This window comes from Trichomycterus rosablanca, chromosome 6, assembly GCF_030014385.1.
Source record: "Trichomycterus rosablanca isolate fTriRos1 chromosome 6, fTriRos1.hap1, whole genome shotgun sequence".
Taxonomy (NCBI): domain Eukaryota; kingdom Metazoa; phylum Chordata; class Actinopteri; order Siluriformes; family Trichomycteridae; genus Trichomycterus; species Trichomycterus rosablanca.
This window is the reverse complement of record NC_085993.1, coordinates 51,113,953-51,140,990: the sequence shown is the minus strand read 5'-3', so window position 1 is coordinate 51,140,990 and position 27,038 is coordinate 51,113,953. Positions and strand designations below refer to the sequence as shown.

At 36.7% G+C, this 27,038-nt stretch overlaps 1 protein-coding gene across 4 annotated transcripts in view; it reads right to left on the bottom strand.

Annotated features, from left to right (window-relative positions):
- The window catches only part of dnajc6 (DnaJ (Hsp40) homolog, subfamily C, member 6), a 45,995-nt gene extending 25,616 nt beyond the window's left edge, over positions 1–20,379 (bottom strand). For 2 of the 4 annotated variants that reach the window (XR_010013187.1, XM_062998039.1), the window contains exons 1-2: positions 7,926–8,330; positions 1,764–1,899 (exon numbers count right to left, since the gene is read on the bottom strand). Coding sequence is in view for 3 of the 4 variants with exons in the window: in XM_062998039.1 (XP_062854109.1) it covers positions 1,764–1,899; positions 7,926–8,112 (323 nt within the window). In the remaining variant the exon portion in view is untranslated. Of the gene's footprint in view, positions 1–1,763; positions 1,900–7,925; positions 8,331–20,150 lie in introns of those variants that run through there. The other 2 variants (XM_062998041.1, XM_062998040.1) reach the window with 2 other exon arrangements.
- Positions 20,380–27,038: the final 6,659 nt, after the last annotated feature.

Here is a 27,038-nt window from a genome sequence, read left to right as displayed (position 1 = left end):
ACAATGAATCCTGGTTATTAAATTATTATTATTTAATTGTATTATAGAGATTCAGATCTTTTCATTTATTGGTTATGACAGATTAAAACATGTGGAGCTGCAAGTAGGTGAACAAGCCATAACATTAAAACCACCTCCTTGTTTCTACACTCACTGTCCATTTTATCAGCTCCACTTACCATATAGAAGCACTTTGTAGTTCTACAATTACTGACTGTAGTCCATCTGTTTCTCTACATGCTTTGTTAGCCCCCTTTCATGCTGTTCTTCAATGGTCAGGACCCCCACAGGACCCCCCACAGAGCAGGTATTATTTAGGTGGTGGATCATTCTCAGCACTGCAGTGACACTGACATGGTGGTGGTGTGTTAGTGTGTGTTGTGCTGGTATGAGTGGATCAGACACAGCAGCGCTGCTGGAGTTTTTAAACACCTCAATGTCACTGCTGGTCACTAGTCCACCAACCAAAAATATCCAGCCAACAGCGCCCCGTGGGCCTGTGGTCCTGTGACCACTGATGAAGGTCTAGAAGATGACCGACTCAAACAGCAGCAATAGATGAGCGATCGTCTCTGACTTTACATCTACAAGGTGGACCGACTAGGTAGGAGTGTCTAATAGAGTGGACAGTGAGTGGACACGGTGTTTAAAACTCCAGCAGTGCTGCTGTGTCTGATCCACTCGTACCAGCACAACACACACTAACACACCACCACCATGTCAGTGTCACTGCAGTGCTGAGAATGATCCACCACCTAAATAATACCTGCTCTGTGGGGGGTCCTGTGGGGGTCCTGACCATTGAAGAACAGCATGAAAGGGGGCTAACAAAGCATGTAGAGAAACAGATGGACTACAGTCAACTACAAAGTGCTTCTGATAAAATGGACAGTGAGTGTGGAAACAAGAAGGTGGCTTTAATGTTATGGCTGATTGGTGTATAATAGCTAAAGGTAAAGCAGATCTGGTCCACATACCAAACTAGATGCCTTCCTGGACACATGACCAGTTTATTACAGTTTATTCCTGATCAAACAAAAGGAGTTCAGGTTTCTGTCCTGCATCTGAAATAAATCCTCTAATTTCTTCCTTATTTAGCTGCAGCTATTTCTCAGTCACTGACTCAGATCTGGGGATCCAGGGTTCGAATCTCAGTGATGCTATCGACTGATCGGGTGTGTACATGGACGTGATTGGCTAATCTCCCTAGCCATTGGGAGGTGCACTCTAAGGGCACTCTAAGTGCAGGTCCCAAGCACGAATAAAAAAAGGAGAATTGCGTCTAGAAGGGTATGAGGCGCAAAAGCTGTGACCAATCAGATACGCAGACCAGAATCATCCACTGTGGCGACGTCTAAATTCTAACGTTATTATGTTATTACTTAAAAGTGTCTGAATCACAGCGCTCAAGTGACACAGTGGTAAAACACGCAAGCACACCAGAGCTGCCATCTCGAGCTCGCAAAATCTGGTGAAAGTGGCTCGTCTGAGGGTGGGAATGCCGGAAGGGATTCCTCGTAACTGCTGCCATTACGACCTCTGCTGGTGGATCGATGCACTGCACACAGACGGGGTCGAAGCAGTAAAATGAAGAAAACGCAATCGGGTACTTGGATATGACTAAACTGGGAGGAAAACCTGCATTTAAAAGTGTCTAAAATGTTGGCAAGACAGGAATCTCTTATAATAATCATCAATTTAAATTGAGTATCTTCAAGGATGCATTTTTTAACAGAATTAAAGAATTTGCATTATTGACTCACGTGGCCACTTGGTTCATGACCTTGGTAGACGTGTCCTTGATGGTGTCCTTCAGGTTATCCTTGAAGTTGCTGAAGAACTTTCCAGCACCTCCTTTAACCATGTCGAACAGTCCACCCCCGTAGTTCCCGTCCATATCTGGAGATATTTAGAGGTGTATAATTAATTAGAGCTTGGTTTATGTGACAATAAAACATGGATAAAACGTTTTTGGATGTTGTTTACTCCAGTAACCAATGTTTTATGCAAAAAACAGGGTGGAAACATCTTGAACAGGGCACCGGTCCATCACCAAGCTACATACCATTACATTTTTATTCACAAATAGGGGCAATTTAAAGCTTCCACTCCATATTTGCATGTTTTTGGGATGCAGGAGGAAACCAGAGTACTAAAACAAAGCCTATGCACACATGAGACAAGTGAAATAAAAACAAAAATATGACAATGGCATGTCTGTGCCGCTGTATTTGGGCTGTAAATACCTTTAAGGATCAAATATTTGGTTGAATTTAATAAGAAATTTAATTGTACATATTTTTTAATGGATGCAGTTTGTAATGTCAGCTCGACTGATAATAACCAAAGATTGAGGGGCAGTGGTAGCTCAGCAGTTAAAGTACTGGTCTAGTAATTATAAAGTTGCTGGTTCAAGCCCCACCATCACCAAGCTGCCCCTGTTGGACCCCTGAGCAGGGCCCTTCACCCTCAATTGCTTGAATTGTAAATCATTTTGGATAAAAGTGTCTGCTAAATGCAACTGCGACACTTGGTGTCCTCAGTTCCCAAATAATAAATTAGAGTTATTAATACAAAGATCCTCGGTCAGTAAAAACCTTTTATTTGTACTTCATCAGTTATATAAAGGGCCAAAGTCCCAACTTGGTAATAGGGTTTGTGATACAGCATCCTTAAACAAAAATAAAACATTAGCATACACCGATCAGCCATAACATTAAAACCACCTCCTTGTTTCTACACTCACTGTCCATTTTATCAGCTCCACTTACCATATAGAAGCACTTTGTAGTTCTACAATTACTGATTTCATGCTGTTCTTCAATGGTCAGGACCCCCACCGGACCACCACAGAGCAGGTATTATTTAGGTGGTGGATGATTCTCAGCACTGCAGTGACACTGACATGGTGGTGGTGTGTTAGTGTGTGTTGTGCTGGTATGAGTGGATCAGACACAGCGGCGCTGCTGGAGTCTTTAAACACCTCACTGTCCCTGCTGGACTGAGAATAGTCCACCAACAGCGCCCCGTGAGCAGCGTCCTGTGACCACTGATGAAGATCTAGAAGATGACCGACACAAACAGCAGCAATAGATGAGCGATCGTCTCTGACTTTACATCTACAAGGTGGACCGACTAGGTAGGAGTGTCTAATAGAGTGGACGGTGAGTGGACACGGTGTTTAAAAACTCCAGCAGCGCTGCTGTGTCTGATCCACTCATACCAGCACAACACACACTAACACACCACCACCATGTCAGTGTCACTGCAGTGCTGAGAATCATCCACCACCTAAATAATACCTGCTCTGTGGTGGTCCTGTGGGGGTCCTGACCATTGAAGAACAGCATGAAAGGGAGCTAACAAAGCATGTAGAGAAACAGATGGACTACAGTCAGTAATTGTAGAACTACAAAGTGCTTCTATATGGTAAGTGGAGCTGATAAAATGGACAGTGAGCAGCTTTGCCAGAGCAGAAGACCTACACACAGTGGACGTCCAGTCCAGTCAGGCCGGCCATAAAAGCACATAAAGGCTTTACTGGAAGTGGGCAGAGGCACCCAGCTGACTTCAAAGAACAGTCCAGGACTGTTCTTTTAGAGAACACGGCCTCCGAACGTTCACCAAAGTCCCTTTTTATCCTACGAGGGGGTGCAGGAACAAAAGGGCAAAGACAAAAACCTCAAAACTGCACAGTATGAGAAGCAAAATGCAAAAAAGATTAAATCTAAAGGTGTCGATTCCCTACAGTTTTCTCATTTATTTCTTTTATTTTCTCTGTCTGATAGGTTAGTGCTGCCTTCAGTGACATGCAAGTGTGTGTGTGTCCTGTTACAGGACCGAGCTAAGGCTTAAATTATAGATCAGGCTGAGGCAGTGTCAAAGCGAACAGCTATTCATCCACAACCCAGAGAACATCCAGGTCTTAAGATAGAGCACCATAAACCATAAGACAATTCTATGCAATTTAATTCAATTCAATTGTCTTGTGGCCAAAATACACATATTTATGGTTCATGGATACACACACATGCACTCTGTTCCAACTCATTATGCACGTTTTATGAAGGATTTCAGTAAAATAAGCATTCAGGTTTTAGTTTTTCAAACAAAATGTTAGTTTTATCTAGAGCTGCTGCGATTGGTCGGCCTTGTCGATGACGTCGACGCTAAAAATGATTCGACGTCAATATTTTAAGTCGATGCATCGTTTTTAAAACTATGTTTATAAATTCTCCTTTTTAATTTCTACAACGTCTCCGTTCATATAAGCGTTCATATGATTCCCTCAGCACTACTCGCTGTGTGCAGGACCTCAGTCGTATCTGGTCCGGTCACTGGCTGGAGGCATTAAGCGCCGTCTTAAAAAACGCCGTCTGCAGCCGTCAGAGGACGATTGTAGAGCTTTCAAAGAAAAGCTCAAAGTTTTCCACGACCCAAATCATCCAAAGTTTGGTGAAACTTAAAACTGGTACAAAACTAAAAGCTGGTTTGTTCACTGTGCAAAGCTTTGATGGTACCACAGCAGCACCAGCACCATGTTGCTTACATTTATGCTAGGACAGGATGACCGGACTATGTGGGTGGGGTCTTCAAACGCTGTGTAAGGACCCTGATAGGCGGATAAAGGCGTCTGTGCAGAATGCAGGGTTCCGCTAAGGGCTGAATGCGGGTCGGAGGAGGCGTGAGCAGCAATATACCCGCCTCGACTGCAATCAGGGATCCACCAGCAGCGGAAGACAAATTGTCTACTAAATTGTTTATTAAAAAGTGAGTTGCTCCCAGTTTTGTATGTAACCCCCTCGATTAAGGGATGACCATTCCTTCTTCACATAGATGAAGTCACTTGGACGAGTGACAAAATGTTTCTCTACAACAAACCTGTGTCCAGATGAACTGATTCAACTCTGTGGATTTGTGTACCTGGATTATTGAGCATGCATCAAGAGATCTTTTCAACATCAGTATCTGACCTCACAAATGACCTCATCTTGTAATTAAATGGGCACATGCTTCAAGAGTCAAAATCCTGCTCGGAAAGAGTGAAGGCTCTTCGGAATGTCCAACAAGCATATGATCAACATAGTGTTGGCCATATAGTGTTGGATGTTTAATTGAAAATCCAGTTGTGTATTTACATATACAACTTGTATCCAACATGGCAAGGAGTCATGACCCGTTATATCCTAAATCAACCCGAAAGACTCTGTTTGCTTTTAGTAAATTATCTTTAGCTCAGCCTGAGTGGAAAATAATGTTTAAAAGTTAGAACCGTGTATGTCTAGCAAACAGCACAATGGGCAGTAAAGGCTAGACTGGGCAGTGGTAGCTCTGGAGTAGAATTCAGAAAGTGCTGGTTCAAACTCCAATAATTGTTGTAGGTTGCTATTGTTTGTTTTTTGATCCTCAACTGCTGACATTTTATTTGGTAATGATTCCTGCTTTGGATAAAAGCATCTTCTCAATGCATCAGAATCATAAATGTAAGAAACAGTAATTGCAAATTATAGCTTGGATAGTTTGTAAATGCTTCAAAAGTACAGCCACGATTATAACCACTTAATTTAATGAGCATCTTAACAACGTCTTAACAATGAAGCTGAGATTTATGGCAAGGTGACCAATCGGGAGCCGTAAGCAACAACCGTACAAAGATCCAACAACAACCTGGACCCCAAAACAAGTAATACGGCCCAATGAGCTCTAAATGTGGATCAGTGTTTGTTCCAGAGAAACGTCTTTAAATCTAATTAAGTCTGTCTTTGTCTGTCTATATTATTTTAATATTATTTCTACCACCAGCTATTAAATACAGTGGGGGGGTCCATTATAGTATGACCAGCAATCTGGTGAAAATAGACAGGTCTAGAAATTGCTTTGCATTGTTGTATAACTGCCAACATTTATGGGCACAGTTTACACAAACCAGAAGATCTAAAACCCAATTTGTGCTCCTTTTATTTATTGTTATATAGTTTTCTATCATTTGTTTGCTTGTTTGTTTATTAGGAGTTTAACGTCATGTTTTACACTGTGGTTACATTCATGACAGGAAACGGTAATTTATCTTCACACAAGGTTAATCAGTTCACAAGGTTATATCAAACACAGTCATGGACAATTTTGTATCTCCAATTCACCTCACTCGCATGTCTTTGGACTGTGGGAGGAAACCGGAGCACCCGGAGGAAACCCACACGGACACGGGGAGAACATGCAAACTCCACACAGAAAGGACCCGGACCGCCCCACCCGGGGATCGAACCCAGGACCTTCATGCTGTGAGGCGACAGTGCTACCTACTCAGCCACCATGCCAATCATTTGTTACATCCTGTATAATGTTAGGTGATATACTGGTTATTTATTGTTTGTATATATAATTAATGTCACAAGCCTTTTCGTTTGTGTTGTAATGTGTTGGGATGAACCTGTTTAGATGTGTTTTTATATTATGAATATTATTGTTGTACCATTATAATAGGGAATCGTTCGTGTTCGTTTAAATAAAGCTTCCACTGTTATCATTAGTGTTCTTGTAGAGGATGTGATGTCTAGGTTTAAATTCTTGTTTTGTTGAACCTTATGGAAAACATGGCTCATAATTCTCCCCAAGCTCAAACTTTAGACATAAAATTAATCATTTGCTTCCACTGACCATTTCATTTTGATGAGGGCCAATGTGGTACCAAAGCCAATGCAGAAATACTGAACACAAATTCCTACAGACCTGCTTCGAGAGTCAAAATCCTGCTTAGAAAAAGTGGAGGCTTCTTGGAATGTCCAACAAGCTCATGATCAGGTGCCAACATAATTTTGGCCATATAGTGTTGCATGTTTAATTCCGAATGTGTATGTACATATACACATACTTGTATCCAACATGTTAGGCAGGGAGTCTGATAAAACGTTCTTTTATGAACAATCACCATTAGTGGCAATAAAGAACGACCCATTATACCCAAACTCCAAAGGCCTTGCTTGCTTGCTTTTAGTGTAGTATCCTTAGCTCAGCCTGGTTTGATATTTGTTTTATTTAAATGACACCATGAACTGGATGTCAATCCATCATTATGCAAAATATTGCTTCAATGTCTTGATAATAGATTTAGATAAACAGTGCAACTATTCTGATTCTAATGTTTACATTTCTCTAATGTTTAAAATCCTCCTCATATGAGCCAGGAGGTCCATCCAGCCCAGCAGGCACATTATCAGTAACTATACTTAATAGGGTGATTGCAACTATTCTGATTCTTCCTCTTTGTCCCGTTTTTCGGTTACGGGGTCGGCATTTCCGGCTTCTTCCCGTTAGGGGTCGCCGGCAGGATTTGGCACAGTTTTACGCCGGATGCCCTTCCTGACACGACCCTCCCTATTCATCTGGGCTTGGGACCGGCACTACAATGCACTGGTTTGTGCATCTAGCGGCCAGGTATCTATAGGACAATTCAGTGTTTCCAATTAGCCTGGTGGCATGTTTTTGGACTGTGGGAGGAAACCGGAGCACCCGGAGGAAACCCACGCGGACACGGGGAGAACATGCAAACTCCGAACAGAAAGGACCCGGACCGCCCCACCTGGGGATCGAACCCAGGACCTTCTCGCTGTGAGGCGACAGTGCTACCCACTAAGCCACCGTGCCACCCTGGCAACTATTCTGATTCTGATGTGTACATTTCTGTAAAATCCTGCTCATATGAGCCAGGAGGTCCATCCAGCCCAGCAGACACACTATCAGTAACTATACTTAATAGGGTGGTGGCAACTATTCTGATTCTAATGTTTACATTTCTGTAATGTTTAAAATCCTCCTCATATGAGCCAGGAGGTCCATCCAGCCCAGCAGACATACTATCAGTCGCATGTATGGCATGAAGATGCCCCGTCATTCCCTGTCTGTATCTCCAGGATGAAAGTCCTTACCTGAACCGTCCATGATGCTGCAGTGGTCCAGTCGCGCCTTGGATCCGAGAGTCACCGCCGCCGCGTCTCTGTCTCCTCCTCCTCCTCCTCCTCCTGCTCCCCGTCCTCCTCCTGCGCTATCGACCAGCTGCAAAGATTCATATCCATCATAAGCGCTCCTTTTCTTATAGCCTCCGAGCAAGCTCATCAGCACCAGACCAGAACAAACCGAGGCGCGTCAGGGTGCTGGGCACATCCTACACCTCTCCGCCTGAATAATGCGGGTGTACTGGAGCTGCAGCCCTAACGCATTCGGATTCAGCCTCTAAATACAGCCTCTGTTTCTGGTGTAAGCAGATCTGCTGTGTGTCGGCATCATGAGACTGCACCTCCTTCCCTGCTGCACCTCCAGTCCTGCACCGGCGCTCCCTAACAGCAGCCGAGATGCGGAGAATAGTGTGGACCTGTACAACCAACACCCATGCGTGTGATAGGGGGAGTCTGATTTAAATACATCAGAACACCTCTTTTTAATCTTCAGTTTATAATTTAATACTAATCAGACTCGGAATGAACACCTTAAAATATGAGCAATACATTAAAACAGTGAGCTTGGTATATTTAAATAATGTTAGAGACAGGAGGAGTGTTTATCTCCCCCCCCCCCTATTGAATGAGTAAATGGTTTAGTCCGCGCTGCACCGCTAACTGCACTGGAGAACCACAAGCTAACAGCATATAAACAATAAAAAATATCAAAATATACAAAACAAAAACAACAAAATCGTTTAAATAGTTAATATTTGGTTTAATATTTAGGTATTAGACCAATATTTTGTTTCATAAATGTATTAGTAGTATTAATACTGGTGGTAGTCCTAGTAGTATTAATAGTAGTTAACTATTAGTATTATTAGGGAGCAGTCCAAGTCCTTTCTGTGTGGAGTTTGCATGTTCTCCCCATGTCTGTGTGGGTTTCCTCCGGGTGCTCCGGTTTCCTCACACAGTACAAACTGAACATACAAAATTGCCCTAGATGTGAGTTTGTGTGTGTATTTGCCCTGTGATTGAGGGACGACCTGTCCAGGGTGTTTCCAACCTTTTGCCCAGTGAACTGGACCAACCGCGACCCTGACCAGGATAAAGCGGTGGTAAAACAAACAATGAATAAATAATAATTGATATTTACATTTACATTTTTGGCACTTAGCAGACACCTTTATCCAAAGATACAGATACAGTATACAGTCTGAGCAATTGAGGGTTAAGGGCCTTGCTCAAGGGCCCAACAGCAGTAATCTGGTGGTGGTGGGGCTTGAACCAGTGACCTTCTGATTCCTAGTCCAGTACCTTAACCACTAGGCTATGGCTTGGATATGAATATATTTGTTAATATATTTACTATGCCTATATGTTTACTATATGTTATCATGTTTAGGGGGGCAGTGGTAGCTCAGTGACTAGTGAACTGGAAGGTTGCTGGTTCAAGCCCTTGCTGCTGTACATTGATTCTGTTTTGCCACTGATTTATCCTGGTCAGGGTCACGGTGGGTGCAATGCACTGGCTATAAGGTAGGAAACACCTTGCACAGGTTGCCAGTCCATTACAGCATTTTTCAAATGCAAAAAATAGAGGACATTGGGAAGGGCGCAGTTGAAATGAGAATCAGATGAGAAACAAACGTGAAATGCAGAATTTTTAATACATTTTATGATGAGACGTCATGTTACAGCTCCAAATGTTTGTTCTGTTAAGTCTGTAAACAGCAGAACTGCGTGTGGGTTGTCAAGATGCCCATGATTCATCTTAGTCTCGATAGATCAATGTGATCATTATGGATCCATGTTGATTCATTCAAAATAAGTCACACACTGTTTGGGGATTTTTTAGATTTTACAATACATGTAACGGTTTATAAATGCTTCCAAAGTAAATTCATTGTTTATTATATGGTTATAATATAGTATTTGCTTAATGTTATATTATATTATAGTATATGGTTAATGTTATATTATATTATAGTATATGGTTAATGTTATATTATATTATAGTATATGGTTAATGTTATATTATACTATAGTATATGGTTAATGTTATATTATATTATAGTATATGCTTAATGTTGTATTATATTATAGTATATGGTTAATGTTATATTATATTATAGTATATGGTTAATGTTATATTATATTATAGTATATGGTTAATGTTATATTATATTATAGTATTTGCTTAATGTTATATTATACTATAGTATATGGTTAATGTTATATTATATTATAGTATATGGTTAATGTTATATTATATTATAGTATATGGTTAATGTTATATTATATTATAGTATTTGCTTAATGTTATATTATACTATAGTATATGGTTAATGTTATATTATATTATAGTATATGGTTAATGTTATATTATATTATAGTATATGGTTAATGTTATATTATATTATAGTATATGGTTAATGTTATATTATATTATAGTATATGGTTAATGTTATATTATATTATAGTATATGGTTAATGTTATATTATATTATAGTATATGGTTAATGTTATATTATATTATAGTATATGATTAATGTTATATTATATTATAGTATATGGTTAATGTTACATTATATTATAGTATATGGTTAATGTTATATTATATTATAGTATATGATTAATGTTATATTATATTATAGTATATGGTTAATGTTATATTATATTATAGTATATGGTTAATGTTATATTATATTATAGTATATGGTTAATGTTATATTATATTATAGTATATGATTAATGTTATATTATATTATAGTATATGGTTAATGTTATATTATATTATAGTATATGGTTAATGTTATATTATATTATAGTATATGGTTAATGTTATATTATATTATAGTATATGATTAATGTTATATTATATTATAGTATATGGTTAATGTTACATTATATTATAGTATTTGCTTAATGTTATATTATATTATAGTATATGGTTAATGTTATATTATATTATAGTATATGGTTAATGTTATATTATATTATAGTATATGATTAATGTTATATTATATTATAGTATATGGTTAATGTTACATTATATTATAGTATTTGCTTAATGTTATATTGTATTATAGTATATGGTTAATGTTATATTATACTTAAGTATATGGTTAATGTTATATTATATTATAGTATATGGTTAATGTTATATTATATTATAGTATATGGTTAATGTTATATTATATTATAGTATATGATTAATGTTATATTATATTATAGTATTTGCTTAATGTTATATTATATTATAGTATTTGCTTAATGTTATATTATATTATAGTATTTGCTTAATATTATATTATATTATAGTATATGGTTAATGTTATATTATATTATAGTATATGGTTAATGTTATATTATATTATAGTATATGGTTAATGTTATATTACACTATAGTATATGGTTAATGTTATATTATATTATAGTATATGGTTAATGTTATATTATATTATAGTATATGGTTAATGTTATATTATACTATAGTATATGGTTAATGTTATATTATACAGTATTATAGTATATGGTTAAGGTTATATTATATTATAGTATGTGGTTAATGTTATATTATATTATAGTATATGTTAATGTTATATTTTATTATAGTATATGATTAATGTTATATTATATTATAGTATTTGCTTAATGTTATATTATATTATAGTATTTGCTTAATGTTATATTATATTATAGTATTTGCTTAATGTTATATTATATTATAGTATATGGTTAATGTTATATTATATTATAGTATATGATTAATGTTATATTATATTATAGTATTTGCTTAATATTATATTATATTATATTATAGTATATGGTTAATGTTATATTATACTATAGTATATGGTTAATGTTATATTATATTATAGTATATGGTTAATGTTACATTATATTATAGTATTTGCTTAATGTTATATTAAATTATAGTATTTGCTTAATATTATATTATATTATAGTATATGGTTAATGTTATATTATACTATAGTATATGGTTAATGTTATATTATATTATAGTATATGGTTAATGTTATATTATATTATAGTATTTGGTTAATGTTATATTATATTATAGTATTTGCTTAATGTTATATTATATTATAGTATTTGCTTAATGTTATATTATATTATAGTATATGGTTAATGTTATATTATATTATAGTATATGGTTAATGTTATATTATATTATAGTATGTGGTTAATGTTATATTATATTATAGTATTTGCTTAATGTTATATTATATTATAGTATGTGGTTAATGTTATATTATATTATAGTATTTGCTTAATGTTATATTATATTATAGTATGTGGTTAATGGTGTATTATATTATAGTATATGGTTAATGGTGTATTATATTATAGTATATGGTTAATGGTGTATTATATTATAGTATATGGTGTATTATATTATAGTATATGGTTAATGGTGTATTATAGTATAGTATATTAGAAGCAAATAACTGAGTAAAACTATTTAATAATTTAGGCTTCTCACTCTTTAAGAAATCGGAGGAAATTTCATGTCCGCTCGCTGGGTTTTACTGCTTCCGTCTTTGGCCGCAGTGCTTGGCAGCTACCGGGCCTGCATGCTTTCACATAAACCCAAGTGTGCCTGGGAAACTGACAGAGGAGGCACAGAGAACTCCAGAAACAGAAAATCCTGTTGTTGTTTGCACACTAATTACAAATTAAAACTCAGAGAAATGCACAAAAGAGCAACATACAGTATAATGACGTAGACGAGGGTGTGGACGTCTTTAAAATTGCTGAATTTCTCTTTCATCACTCTGCCAAAATGGGCAGGGTCATGGGTTAATCTAACACCTCTATCCAGCGGTTGTTAACGCGAACCTTGTGATCTTTCACGAGGTTGTTAACTTTTGAATATCTCGTAAACTAGAGTATAACCATTATAGTAGTCAGGAATGTACAATTGGTCTGACTGAACAAAGTCCTTAATGCTCAACTACGTTTACCAAATCCTTGATGTATCAGTAATGGAAGAATCATCTCTGCGTGCTCTTTATAAGATTTATTTCTTTCAGTTTTTGTATTTTAGTTCAACAAGACAAACATTGGGACAGAATGTAAAATACAAAAAAAAAAACAGACAGCAGTGACTTTGTGATGGACACCACGGAGGAGTCGGTTGAAGACTCATACCTGCAAGATTTTAAAGATAATTCCGGTACGCAGAATGCCTAACCAGAGTAGAACGCCACATCTATAAAGTGGTGAAAGTAGGGGATGGTCAAAATAACAGAAACTAATACAAGTATGAAAAGAAATGCTTAAAGACATCTGCAAAAACACTGGACAAAAAAGAGACAGAATCAGAATGAAATATGGTTGTCACAATTGGGCCAGCTACTCAGTAAAAACCATCAGTGATTATAAAAGAAGCGGGGCAACCACGCCTCTGGCTCAATTATGAGAACGCTGTCACGCCCCTCTAAGAGGGCAGTTCGGTCAGGACCATTAAAAAGTGTCCACAACACCTGCAGAGTTTGCTGGAAAAAAGAAAAAGAACGCCAGCATTTGCGTCGGTGGAGAACCGGACCGGCCCAAGCCTGACATCTACTGCCTTACCTTCCCTTTCAACAACACTTACAGAACAATTAAGGACTAACTGCACCTATTGATCCAGTTTCGACAGCAGCATTTCTTGCCAACTATCTTTATTGTGATATTTTGTCTTTAATAATCCCTCACAATGCTCAACATATGTGTATATATAAAAAAATGCCGTTAACGCAAATTCTATTTGGCCCTGCGGGTCATCCGTAGTTCATGTTGAGACTTGACCGTGCACGGCATCTCTCATTAAGACAGCGTTTCTCAAAGTGTGGGGCGGACTTGCCACCGTTTGTTTCATTTGCGGTTTGTTATCATAATGTAACCGAGCGTCGTAGTGATGCACTCGCTTAATAAAGAAATAAATACACGCTATATTCACAAGTTGTCGGAAGCAGAACACTTTTATTAACTTCTTCTGTTACGGTACCGAGAGTCATCGCGTTAGCCAAGCATGCTATTACATGAACTATGGAAGCCCCAAAGGGTCAAAACACACTGACTTCATGTAGAAACGTCCATCAAACCGTTGTCACGATACAACCACAGAAGAGTCTGTTACAATAACTACGCCTTATCCCACCTAAAGCACCGCTGATCTACAATGTTTGCTGATGGTGAAATTTTAACCTACAATCTGACATATATACGAAGTCCAGGGTCTCTGCTGGATAGTATTACTGCCTAGTATGTGAGTGAATAAAACTCCCTTACAGTTTTCTCTTGTCCCAGCAGTTTTTAACATAAGTACATTTAGCATAAAATGTGTTCACCATTTTAATTGTAACATTTCACTTAAAAAACCTTGTTTTCTATAACATTTACACAGATTTTTTTTTTAATGCGATTAATCGCGATTAACTATATGAAATTCTGAGATTAATCGCGATTAAAATTTGTAATCGTTTGACAGCCCTAATATATATATATAAATTTTTAAAGCATTTTCTCCCTTTTTTTCTCCTGATTTAAGCGCATCCAATTTTTACCAAATTGCATTATGCTTCCTCTCTACTGGTGCTGATACCCCCCCCCCCCGATTGAGGAGAGTGAAACTGACACACGCCCCCTCATGCGCAGTAGCATGTTCATATGCCGATCAGCTTTGTGCATGGAGAGCCACACCCTGATCAGTTTTATCCCTCTGCTCTGTGCAGACGCTATCAACCACCCAGCAGAGGTTGTAATTGCATCAGTTATGAGGAATCCCTATCTGGCTTATCCTTCCCTATGAACAACAAGCCAATCGTTGTTCATGCAGCCGCCCAGACCAGCCGGATGGCAGAGCTGAGATTCCATACGATGTATTAAAAATCCCAGCTCTGGTGTGCTAGCGTGTTTTACCGCTGCCTCAACATATTTTTAGAAAACAGCACATGTTTCTCCAGACTGTGTGTTTATCTTTTAGCATTAAGGTTCTCTTCAATGATGTACAAGATACCCATGCCTTGGGCACATACAGTATATATACGTATACCCATCAAACTATCAGATTCATCCTTTAGCCCAAATGTAGGCTAGTCATTGTCATAATGTTGCTTCCTTAGTTCTTCAGACATTGTTAGCTTTAGTAGCTAAAGCTTAAGTAAACTAAAAAAATAAATTGGACAGAATAAAAAAACCCTCTGCACGGTGATGTAGTTTGATATCTGCACCATGCATTAAACAGGTTACTCAACATGAATGTTAGTCTAAGTTTTAGACCATAGATCTGTGCCTATAGACCAGCATTAATCCAGGAAACAATAGAGGAAACAAAACAGTTAAAAAATAAATAAATAAATAAATAAATAACAGTAGCCAGTTTATCTAATGGCATGTTTTTTGGGTAGGTATAGAATAATAATAGGTATAGAATTCAGGCCAGTCGTCTTTATGCCCCCCATAGCTCTAAAATCACCTCTATATACTGTACAGTACTCATTTAGCGACATAAGACTAACGTCGTAAACCCAGTTCAGACATAAAACTCCACCAGTTTAGCACCCGACCGGTGTGCAAACAACACAGTAGGATTCACAGCTCTCATAATGCACTGTGTAGGTAATTGGATATGGCACCATTTTGGACAGTAGGGAGCTTACATGTGCTTTTCCTAATGCTTCTTCAGTGAGAAATGGATCCTAAATGGGTGCACGATGTGCAGTGTGCTAGCAATATTAACACATTATTGTTACTGAGAAATAACCATAGAGTATTTTTGTCATCTGTATATGATAAGAAGTGATGAGAAAGGTTAGCGCTGGCTTCTGTTCATTTCAATGTTTACTGGTGCACAATAAAAGAGGGGTCCCTGGCACTGCCGTCTTTACTTTTTGGGGGTTTGCTTACTGGGAATGTAATGAAAACCAATGGACTACGTATTAAAAGCAGCAAATTTAATTAAAAGTCATGACAACTTTAACACCATTCGTCTAATAATTAAGACAGTATCAGTGGTAATACTGTATAATTGCTTTTAATAAACGTTTGTTTTATTTAATGTTATAAACACATACACCGATCAGCCATAACATTAAAACCACCTCCTTGTTTCTACACTCACTGTCCATTTTATCAGCTCCACTTACCATATAGAAGCACTTTGTAGTTCTACAATTACTGACTGTAGTCCATCTGTTTCTCTACATACTTTGTTACCCCCTTTCACCCTGTTCTTCAATGGTCAGGACCCCCACAGGACCCCCACAGAGCAGGTATTATTTAGGTGGTGGATGATTCTCAGCACTGCAGTGACACTGACATGGTGGTGGTGTGTTAGTGTGTGTTGTGCTGATATGAGTGGATCAGACACAGCAGCGCTGCTGGAGTTTTTAAACTCCTCAGTGTCACTGCTGGACTGAGAATAGTCCACCAACCAAAAATTTCCAGCCAACAGCGCCCCGTGGGCAGCGTCCTGTGACCACTGATGAAGGTCTAGAAGATGACCGACTCAAACAGCAGCGATAGATGAGCGATCGTCTCTGACTTTACATCTACAAGGTGGACCGACTAGGTAGGAGTGTCTAATAGAGTGGACAGTGAGTGGACACGGTATTTAAAACCTCCAGCAGTGCTGCTGTCTTATCCACTCATGCCAGGACAACACACACTAACACACCACCACCATGTCAGTGTTACTGCAGTGCTGAGAATGATCCACCACCTAAATAATACCTGCTCTGTGGGGGTCCTGACCATTGAAGAACAGAGTGAAAGGGGGCTAACAAAGCATGTAGAGAAACAGATGGACTACAGTCAGTAATTGTAGAACTACAAAGTGCTTCTATATGGTAAGTGGAGCTGATAAAATGGACAGTGAGTGTAGAAACAAGGAGGTGGTTTTAATGTTATGGCTGATCAGTGTATTGATGCTGTAATAAAAGAAAAACTACATTTCACAGGTCCAGATGGGTGACAGAATAAAAATTTAAATATGAATTATGTGGTTTTGCCTGATTCATGACATTAAATCCATTAAACATGAGGAAATGATGTTTTTACACCTCTGATCTGTGCAGACCAGTGACTTCCTCGCTTCCACAGAGGTGTAAAGACCTGAATCCATGCAAGCAGGTTCTATTTTCTGAATGTATTTGTTTTGATTAGGTTCTGAGTGACGATTACATTGGTCTGGGGACTACATCTGACCATCCAGACATCTTTCAAGACACAATTGTTCTGAGTACTTTGTAACGGGTGCAAATCAGCCCTATTTATATGGGCACAGAGAAGGCAATAGCTGTAATCACTCATTTACCTTTCAGCGTTAAGCAGACGCTTTTATCCAAAGCAACAATTAATACTAAATACGAATTCGAGCAATTAAGTGTTAAGGGCCTTGCTCAGGAGCCCAACGGTAGCAACTTGGCAGTGCTGGGGCTTAAACTGGCAACCTTCTGATTACCAGTCCAGTACCACAAATAATTAATTCATTAATTCATTAATTGCCTGTTTTACCACTGCGTTATCTTATTCAGGGTTGCAGTGGGTTTGTTTCACTGGGCAAAGGGCAACAAAGAGCTCAGAAGGGTCGCCAGTCCATCACAAGGCAAACACACACACACACACACACACACACACACACAGACTAGGTGGACTTTTGTATCTCCAGTTAACATGACTGCATGTCTCTGGACTGTGAGAGGAAACCGGAGCACCCGGAGGAAACCCACATAGACACAGGGAGAACATGCAAACTCTACACAGAAAGGACCATGACCGCTCCACTTGGGGATTGAACTGGAATTCATTTTAAACATCGTAATTCATACAAAACTGCAACTTCATTTGAAACAAAACAAAATAAAGAGACAAATCAGCTTCACAGTGGAATTATTATGACTGAATTACTCCGTGCCCCCATTTTGAGAACCACTGCTTTAAGTAAAGCAGACATGTCAAACATCAAGGCCTGCGGGCCACATCTGGCCCAAGGTGCAATTATGTCCGGCCCACCAGTATACAGGATGCACACCTTTGGTACTACAAGTCCCAGGATGCACTGCAACAGCGAACATGCCAAGACCTGCATTCTATTGCACATTCTTCCGAGGTCAGAAGTCAATCACACTCATCGCTTTTCAATGGGCGCAAGGCACACAGTAACACCCTGGATGGGGCACCAGTCCATCACAGGGCAGACACACACATACACACACCCATTCACCTATAGGGCAATTCAGTGTCTCCTGCATGTTTTTGGACTGTGGTAGGAAACCGGAGCTCCCGGAGGAAACCCACACAGACACGGGGAGAACATGCAAACTCCACACAGAAAGGACCCGGGCCGACCCAACTGGGGATTGAACCCAGGACCTTCTTGCTGTGATGCCGCCCACGGGGCGCTGTTGGCTGGATATTTTTGGTTGGTGGACTATTCTCAGTCCAGCAGTGACAGTGAGGTGTTTAAAAACTCCAGCAGCGCTGCTGTGTCTGATCCACTCATACCAGCACAACACACACTAACACACCACCACCATGTCCGTGTCACTGCAGTGCCGAGAATCATCCACCACCTAAATAATACCTGCTCTGTGGTGGTCCTGTGGGGGTCCTGACCATTGAAGAACAGCATGAAAGGGGGCTAACAAAGCATGCAGAGAAACAGATGGACTACAGTCAGTAATTGTAGAACTACAAAGTGCTTCTATATGGTAAGTGGAGCTGATAAAATGGACAGTGAGTGTAGAAACAAGGAGGTGGTTTTAATGTTATGGCTGATAAGTGTACATTAGCGATAAACCAGTTTGCTTTGTTTGTGGAGCTGGTGTGGCCATAACCATTGTTATTGTTATTATTATTATTATTATTATCATTATTATTATTGGTATTATTATTATTATTATTATCATCATCATCATCATTATTATAATTATTATTGGTATTATTATTATTATTATTGGTATTATTATTATTATTATTATTATTATTATTATTATTGGTATTATTATTATTATCATCATTATTATAATTATTATTGGTGTTATTATTATTATTGGTATTATTATTATTATTATTGGTATTATTATTATTATTATTATTATTATTATTATTATTATTATTATTATTGGTATCATTATTATAATTATTATTGGTATTATTATTATTATTGGTGTTATTATTATTATTGGTATTATTATTATTATTATTATAATCATTATTATTATTATTGGTATTATTATTATTATTATTATTATTATTATTATTGTTATAATCAAAGAATATTGTTGGGGGCGGCACGGTGGCTCAGTGGGTAGCACTGTCGCCTCACAGCAAGAAGGTCCTGGGTTCGATCCCCAGGTGGGGCGGTCTGGGTCCTTTCTGTGTGGAGTTTGCATGTTCTCCCCGTGTCTGCGTGGGTTTCCTCTGGGAGCTCCGGTTTCCTCCCACAGTCCAAAGACGTGCAAGTGAGGTGAACTGGAGATACTGAATTGTCCAGGACTGTGTTTGATATTCAACACAGTCATTAAAATAATAATGTGTAATCCTAATAAATAAATAAATAATAAATGTTGACCCTGTTTGAGTTTGACACTGAAGTAAACCAAGACACAAAACACACAAATCTTGTCAATAAAAAAAATATAAAACATGATCATTTTAGGTGAAGCTCTATTGTGAAACATGCTTTATAGCTTTATACCCAGATGTGTTTGTCCACTGGAGCTACATGCATCCCACCCTTTCAAACCCTATGTGTGCACTTCAGTTTGCACCCTATGTAGTGTCCTCGTGTATGAAGTCAGGATCTATTTGAGACGCAGCCATGGATCAGATGACGTTTATGAAACTGACTTCCGTTTGACAGTAGATCACACAGATCTGAGCTCAGTTTACTGTCTAAAATACATGAAATGACTGTAAAATGAACAAAAATGCATACACTAATGCAAATATTACAGCTGCGTATCAGACACGGATCTGTCTTGTGCAGCATGTATAACATCCACATGTTTAAATCATCACCGTGATAACATACTGGTACAGTGATCACTGGTTTATGGTTAAATCACTAAAGATGGTTAAAATAATGAAGCCACAGCAACAAACTACAATACTGCAGATTTCTCACGTGTTTTGATGCTATAATTGCACAGATGTACCCCCCATGGTGGGTGATGTGATGTGATGTGATGTTTGTACCTGAAGGTTATTTAGGTACCAGCTCAGATCCTGATTTACATCCTGCACGATTCGTTATGTAACACCGCGATCTCAACCAGAAACGACCCCCCACGGTTTCATCCAAGTGAAAAGATCATGCACGGTCGATGGCGTCCTACCGTTCAGCTCGAGCATCCTCCGGTAAACCGGTGCGATGCTGGACCGACCGATGCCTCGATCACGGCTGACCTTTGATTTATCATCCACCACCTGTCAGAGGTCAGATGATCGCCGCTTCCTTCCTCTCTCCTCGCTTCCTATAGATCTGTGCTATAGGAAGATGACTGGTGTAGGTGCAGCCCGGATGATGTGTGGGTTTGAGCCTGGACCAGATGATCTGTAACACTCTGTAATGATGATGGTGGACCTGGTGCAGAACTACATCACTGAATCACGCGCATCACGACGATACGTCATGCTTATACATTACATTTAACATATAGACCCAGAATGTATGGATGTTACTAATGCTTATACATTACATTTAACCTATAGAGCCATAATGTATGGATGCTACTGATGCTTATACATTACATTTAACCTATAGAGCCATAATGTATGGATGCTACTAATGCTTATACATTACATTTAACCTATAGAGCTAGAATGTATGAATGTTACTAATGCTTATACATTACATCTAACCTATAGAGCCAGAATGTATGGATGCTACTAATGCTTATACATTACATTTAACCTATAGAGCCAGAATGTATGGATGCCACTAATGCTTATACATTACATTTAACCTATAGAGCAAGAATGTATGGATGCTACTAATGCTTATACATTACATTTAACCTATAGAGCAAGAATGTATGGATGTCACTCATGCTTATACATTACATTTAACCTATAGAGCTAGAATGTATGAATGTTACTAATGCTTATGCATTACATTTAACCTATAGAGCCATAATGTATGAATGTTACTAATGCTTATACATTACATCTAACCTATAGAGCCAGAATGTATGGATGCTACTAATGCTTATACATTACATTTAACCTATAGAGCCATAATGTATGGATGCTACTGATGCTTATACATTACATTTAACCTATAGAGCCATAATGTATGGATGCTACTAATGCTTATACATTACATTTAACCTATAGAGCTAGAATGTATGAATGTTACTAATGCTTATACATTACATCTAACCTATAGAGCCAGAATGTATGGATGCTACTAATGCTTATACATTACATTTAACCTATAGAGCCAGAATGTATGGATGCTACTAATGCTTATACATTACATTTAACCTATAGAGCAAGAATGTATGGATGCTACTAATGCTTATACATTACATTTAACCTATAGAGCAAGAATGTATGGATGTCACTCATGCTTATACATTACATTTAACCTATAGAGCTAGAATGTATGAATGTTACTAATGCTTATACATTACATTTAACCTATAGAGCCATAATGTATGAATGTTACTAATGCTTATACATTACATTTAACCTATAGAGCCAGAATGTATGGATGCTACTAATGCTTATACATTACATTTAACCTATAGAGCAAGAATGTATGGATGCTACTAATGCTTATACATTACATTTAACCTATAGAGCAAGAATGTATGGATGTCACTCATGCTTATACATTACATTTAACCTATAGAGCTAGAATGTATGAATGTTACTAATGCTTATTCATTACATTTAACCTATAGAGCCATAATGTATGAATGTTACTAATGCTTATACATTACATTTAACCTATAGAGCCAGAATGTATGGATGCTACTAATGCTTATACATTACATTTAACCTATAGAGCAAGAATGTATGGATGCTACTAATGCTTATACATTACATTTAACCTATAGAGCAAGAATGTATGAATGTTACTAATGCTTATACATTACATTTAACCTATAGAGCCATAATGTATGAATGTTACTAATGCTTATACATTACATTTAACCTATAGAGCTATAATGTATGAATGTTACTAATGCTTATACATTACATTTAACCTATAGAGCCAGAATGTATGGATGCTACTAATGCTTATACATTACATTTGACCTATAGAGCAAGAATGTATGGATGCTACTAATGCTTATACATTACATTTAACCTATAGAGCTAGAATGTATGAATGTTACTAATGCTTATACATTACATTTAACCTATAGAGCCAGAATGTATGGATGCTACTAATGCTTATACATTACATTTGACCTATAGAGCAAGAATGTATGGATGCTACTAATGCTTATACATTACATTTAACCTATAGAGCAAGAATGTATGGATGTCACTCATGCTTATACATTACATTTAACCTATAGAGCCATAATGTATGAATGTTACTAATGCTTATACATTACATTTAACCTATAGAGCCATAATGTATGGATGCTACTGATGCTTATACATTACATTTAACCTATAGAGCCATAATGTATGGATGCTACTAATGCTTATACATTACATTTAACCTATAGAGCTAGAATGTATGAATGTTACTAATGCTTATACATTACATCTAACCTATAGAGCCAGAATGTATGGATGCTACTAATGCTTATACATTACATTTAACCTATAGAGCCATAATGTATGGATGCTACTGATGCTTATACATTACATTTAACCTATAGAGCCATAATGTATGGATGCTACTAATGCTTATACATTACATTTAACCTATAGAGCTAGAATGTATGAATGTTACTAATGCTTATACATTACATCTAACCTATAGAGCCAGAATGTATGGATGCTACTAATGCTTATACATTACATTTAACCTATAGAGCCAGAATGTATGGATGTCACTAATGCTTATACATTACATTTAACCTATAGAGCAAGAATGTATGGATGCCACTAATGCTTATACATTACATTTAACCTATAGAGCAAGAATGTATGGATGTCACTCATGCTTATACATTACATTTAACCTATAGAGCCATAATGTATGAATGTTACTAATGCTTATACATTACATTTAACCTATAGAGCCAGAATGTATGGATGCTACTAATGCATTACATTTAACCTATAGAGCAAGAATGTATGGATGCTACTAATGCTTATACATTACATTTAACCTATAGAGCAAGAATGTATGAATGTTACTAATGCTTATACATTACATTTAACCTATAGAGCCATAATGTATGAATGTTACTAATGCTTATACATTACATTTAACCTATAGAGCTAGAATGTATGAATGTTACTAATGCTTATACATTACATTTAACCTATAGAGCCAGAATGTATGGATGCTACTAATGCTTATACATTACATTTAACCTATAGAGCAAGAATGTATGGATGCTACTAATGCTTATACATTACATTTAACCTATAGAGCAAGAATGTATGGATGTCACTCATGCTTATACATTACATTTAACCTATAGAGCCATAATGTATGAATGTTACTAATGCTTATACATTACATTTAACCTATAGAGCCAGAATGTATGAATGTTACTAATGCTTATACATTACATCTAACCTATAGAGCCAGAATGTATGAATGTTACTAATGCTTATACATTACATCTAACCTATAGAGCCAGAATGTATGAATGTTACTAATGCTTATACATTACATTTAACCTATAGAGCCATAATGTATGGATGTTACTAATGCTTATACATTACATTTAACCTATAGAGCCAGAATGTATGGATGCTACTAATGCTTATACATTACATTTGACCTATAGAGCAAGAATGTATGGATGCTACTAATGCTTATACATTACATTTAACCTATAGAGCTAGAATGTATGAATGTTACTAATGCTTATACATTACATTTAACCTATAGAGCCAGAATGTATGGATGCTACTAATGCTTATACATTACATTTGACCTATAGAGCAAGAATGTATGGATGCTACTAATGCTTATACATTACATTTAACCTATAGAGCAAGAATGTATGGATGTCACTCATGCTTATACATTACATTTAACCTATAGAGCCATAATGTATGAATGTTACTAATGCTTATACATTACATTTAACCTATAGAGCCATAATGTATGGATGCTACTGATGCTTATACATTACATTTAACCTATAGAGCCATAATGTATGGATGCTACTAATGCTTATACATTACATTTAACCTATAGAGCTAGAATGTATGAATGTTACTAATGCTTATACATTACATCTAACCTATAGAGCCAGAATGTATGGATGCTACTAATGCTTATACATTACATTTAACCTATAGAGCCATAATGTATGGATGCTACTGATGGTTATACATTACATTTAACCTATAGAGCCATAATGTATGGATGCTACTAATGCTTATACATTACATTTAACCTATAGAGCTAGAATGTATGAATGTTACTAATGCTTATACATTACATCTAACCTATAGAGCCAGAATGTATGGATGCTACTAATGCTTATACATTACATTTAACCTATAGAGCCAGAATGTATGGATGTCACTAATGCTTATACATTACATTTAACCTATAGAGCAAGAATGTATGGATGCCACTAATGCTTATACATTACATTTAACCTATAGAGCAAGAATGTATGGATGTCACTCATGCTTATACATTACATTTAACCTATAGAGCCATAATGTATGAATGTTACTAATGCTTATACATTACATTTAACCTATAGAGCCAGAATGTATGGATGCTACTAATGCATTACATTTAACCTATAGAGCAAGAATGTATGGATGCTACTAATGCTTATACATTACATTTAACCTATAGAGCAAGAATGTATGAATGTTACTAATGCTTATACATTACATTTAACCTATAGAGCCATAATGTATGAATGTTACTAATGCTTATACATTACATTTAACCTATAGAGCTAGAATGTATGAATGTTACTAATGCTTATACATTACATTTAACCTATAGAGCCAGAATGTATGGATGCTACTAATGCTTATACATTACATTTAACCTATAGAGCAAGAATGTATGGATGCTACTAATGCTTATACATTACATTTAACCTATAGAGCAAGAATGTATGGATGTCACTCATGCTTATACATTACATTTAACCTATAGAGCCATAATGTATGAATGTTACTAATGCTTATACATTACATTTAACCTATAGAGCCAGAATGTATGGATGTTACTAATGCTTATACATTTATTTCATTTAACCTATAGAGCAAGAATGTATGGATGTTACTCATGCTTATACATTACATTTAACCTATAGAGCCATAATGTATGAATGTTACTAATGCTTATACATTACATTTAACCTATAGAGCCAGACTGTATGAATGTTACTAATGCTTATACATTAAATTGATCCTATAGAGCCAAAATGTATGGATGTTACTCATGCTTATACATTACATTTAACCTATAGAGCCAGAATGCATAAATGCTGCTAATGCTTATACATTACATTTATCCTATAGAGCCAGAATGTATGGATGTTACTAATGCTTATACCTTTATTTAACCTATTAAAATAAGTGATTAGGAAAATAATCGTTAGTTGCAACCCTACATGTGAAGTGAAGCATTTTTGTTTTGTGCAAACACGTTAGTGATAGCTCAGTGGTTAAGGTACTGGACTAGTAAACAGAAGGTTGCCGGTTTAAGCCCCGCCACCACCAAGTTGCCACTGTTGGGTCCCTGAGCAAGGCCCTTAACCCTCAAATGCTCATCGTGCTCCGCTCATTTTGTAAGTCACTTTGGATAAAAGCGTCTGATAAATGCTGAAAATGTAAATGTAAATGTTAGTTTAGGATTATAAACTGTTCATACAAATGTAGGATATATGTCACATTAAAAAGCTACAGGGAAAGAAAAGACTGATTTAGTGAAAAAAATCTTGTTTTTTACTGAGAATAATCCACCAGGTAAAAGTGTCAGTATAAGAGTTGTAGTATGTAATGTGGGTTACACTCACTGATGTCAGTAATGTATAAGCATGAGTTACTTAGAAACGCATTATTCTAATCTGACCACATTTTTCATTAACAAGTAATCTAACACGTTACTATTTCCAATCCAGTAATCAGATTAAAGTTACTTATCCAAGTTACTGTGCGTTACTATTTTTGCGTCTCGGGGAGTGACGTCTGGCCTATGCGACAATTAAGTCACGAGCTGCGTCCGGAATCACATACTTACAGAGTATGCACTAGATTGGAGGAAGTATGCACTACTCGGCCGGTAAAGAAGTACATACTTTCAGTACAGAAGTGTGCAGTATGCACACAACACCGCTACGTACTACACGTGGGGACGTGATGACGTAATATCACCATAGTTACAGACTCATTACAAACCCCACTCGCCAAAATTTTGGATATTTATCGTCTTTTTGTTATTTATTTGTCTTTAAAAATTTAATTTTAATTATCTTACCTACACTTGTGAACAGAGGACTTAGTTTTCCGCGTCTTAATTGTTTCTTATTCCGCTTCAATCGCCTACGCAGCTCCAGTTGCATTACGGCAGCTGCTGAATGTAACTAATAAAGTAACTTGTAATCTAACTTAGTTACTTTTAAAATCAAGTAATCAATAAAGTAACTAAGTTACTTTTAAAATCAAGTAATCAATAAAGTAACTAAGTTACTTTTAAAAGGTAACTATGCCATCACTGGTTACACTTGATAAAATACAACTTGTTTTGGAGCAATTTGATGAATATTTTAAAGGCTATTGAAGTTATTAATATGCTGAATACTTTAAATGCTATTAGTTATTCATAAAAATCTGTTTTTTTATTATGTAATAAAGGGTAAAAGTGTCAGTATAAGGGTTGTAGTATGTAATGATAAAATACAACTTGTTTTGGAGCAATTTCATGAATATTTTAAAAGCTATTGAAGTTATGAATAAAAA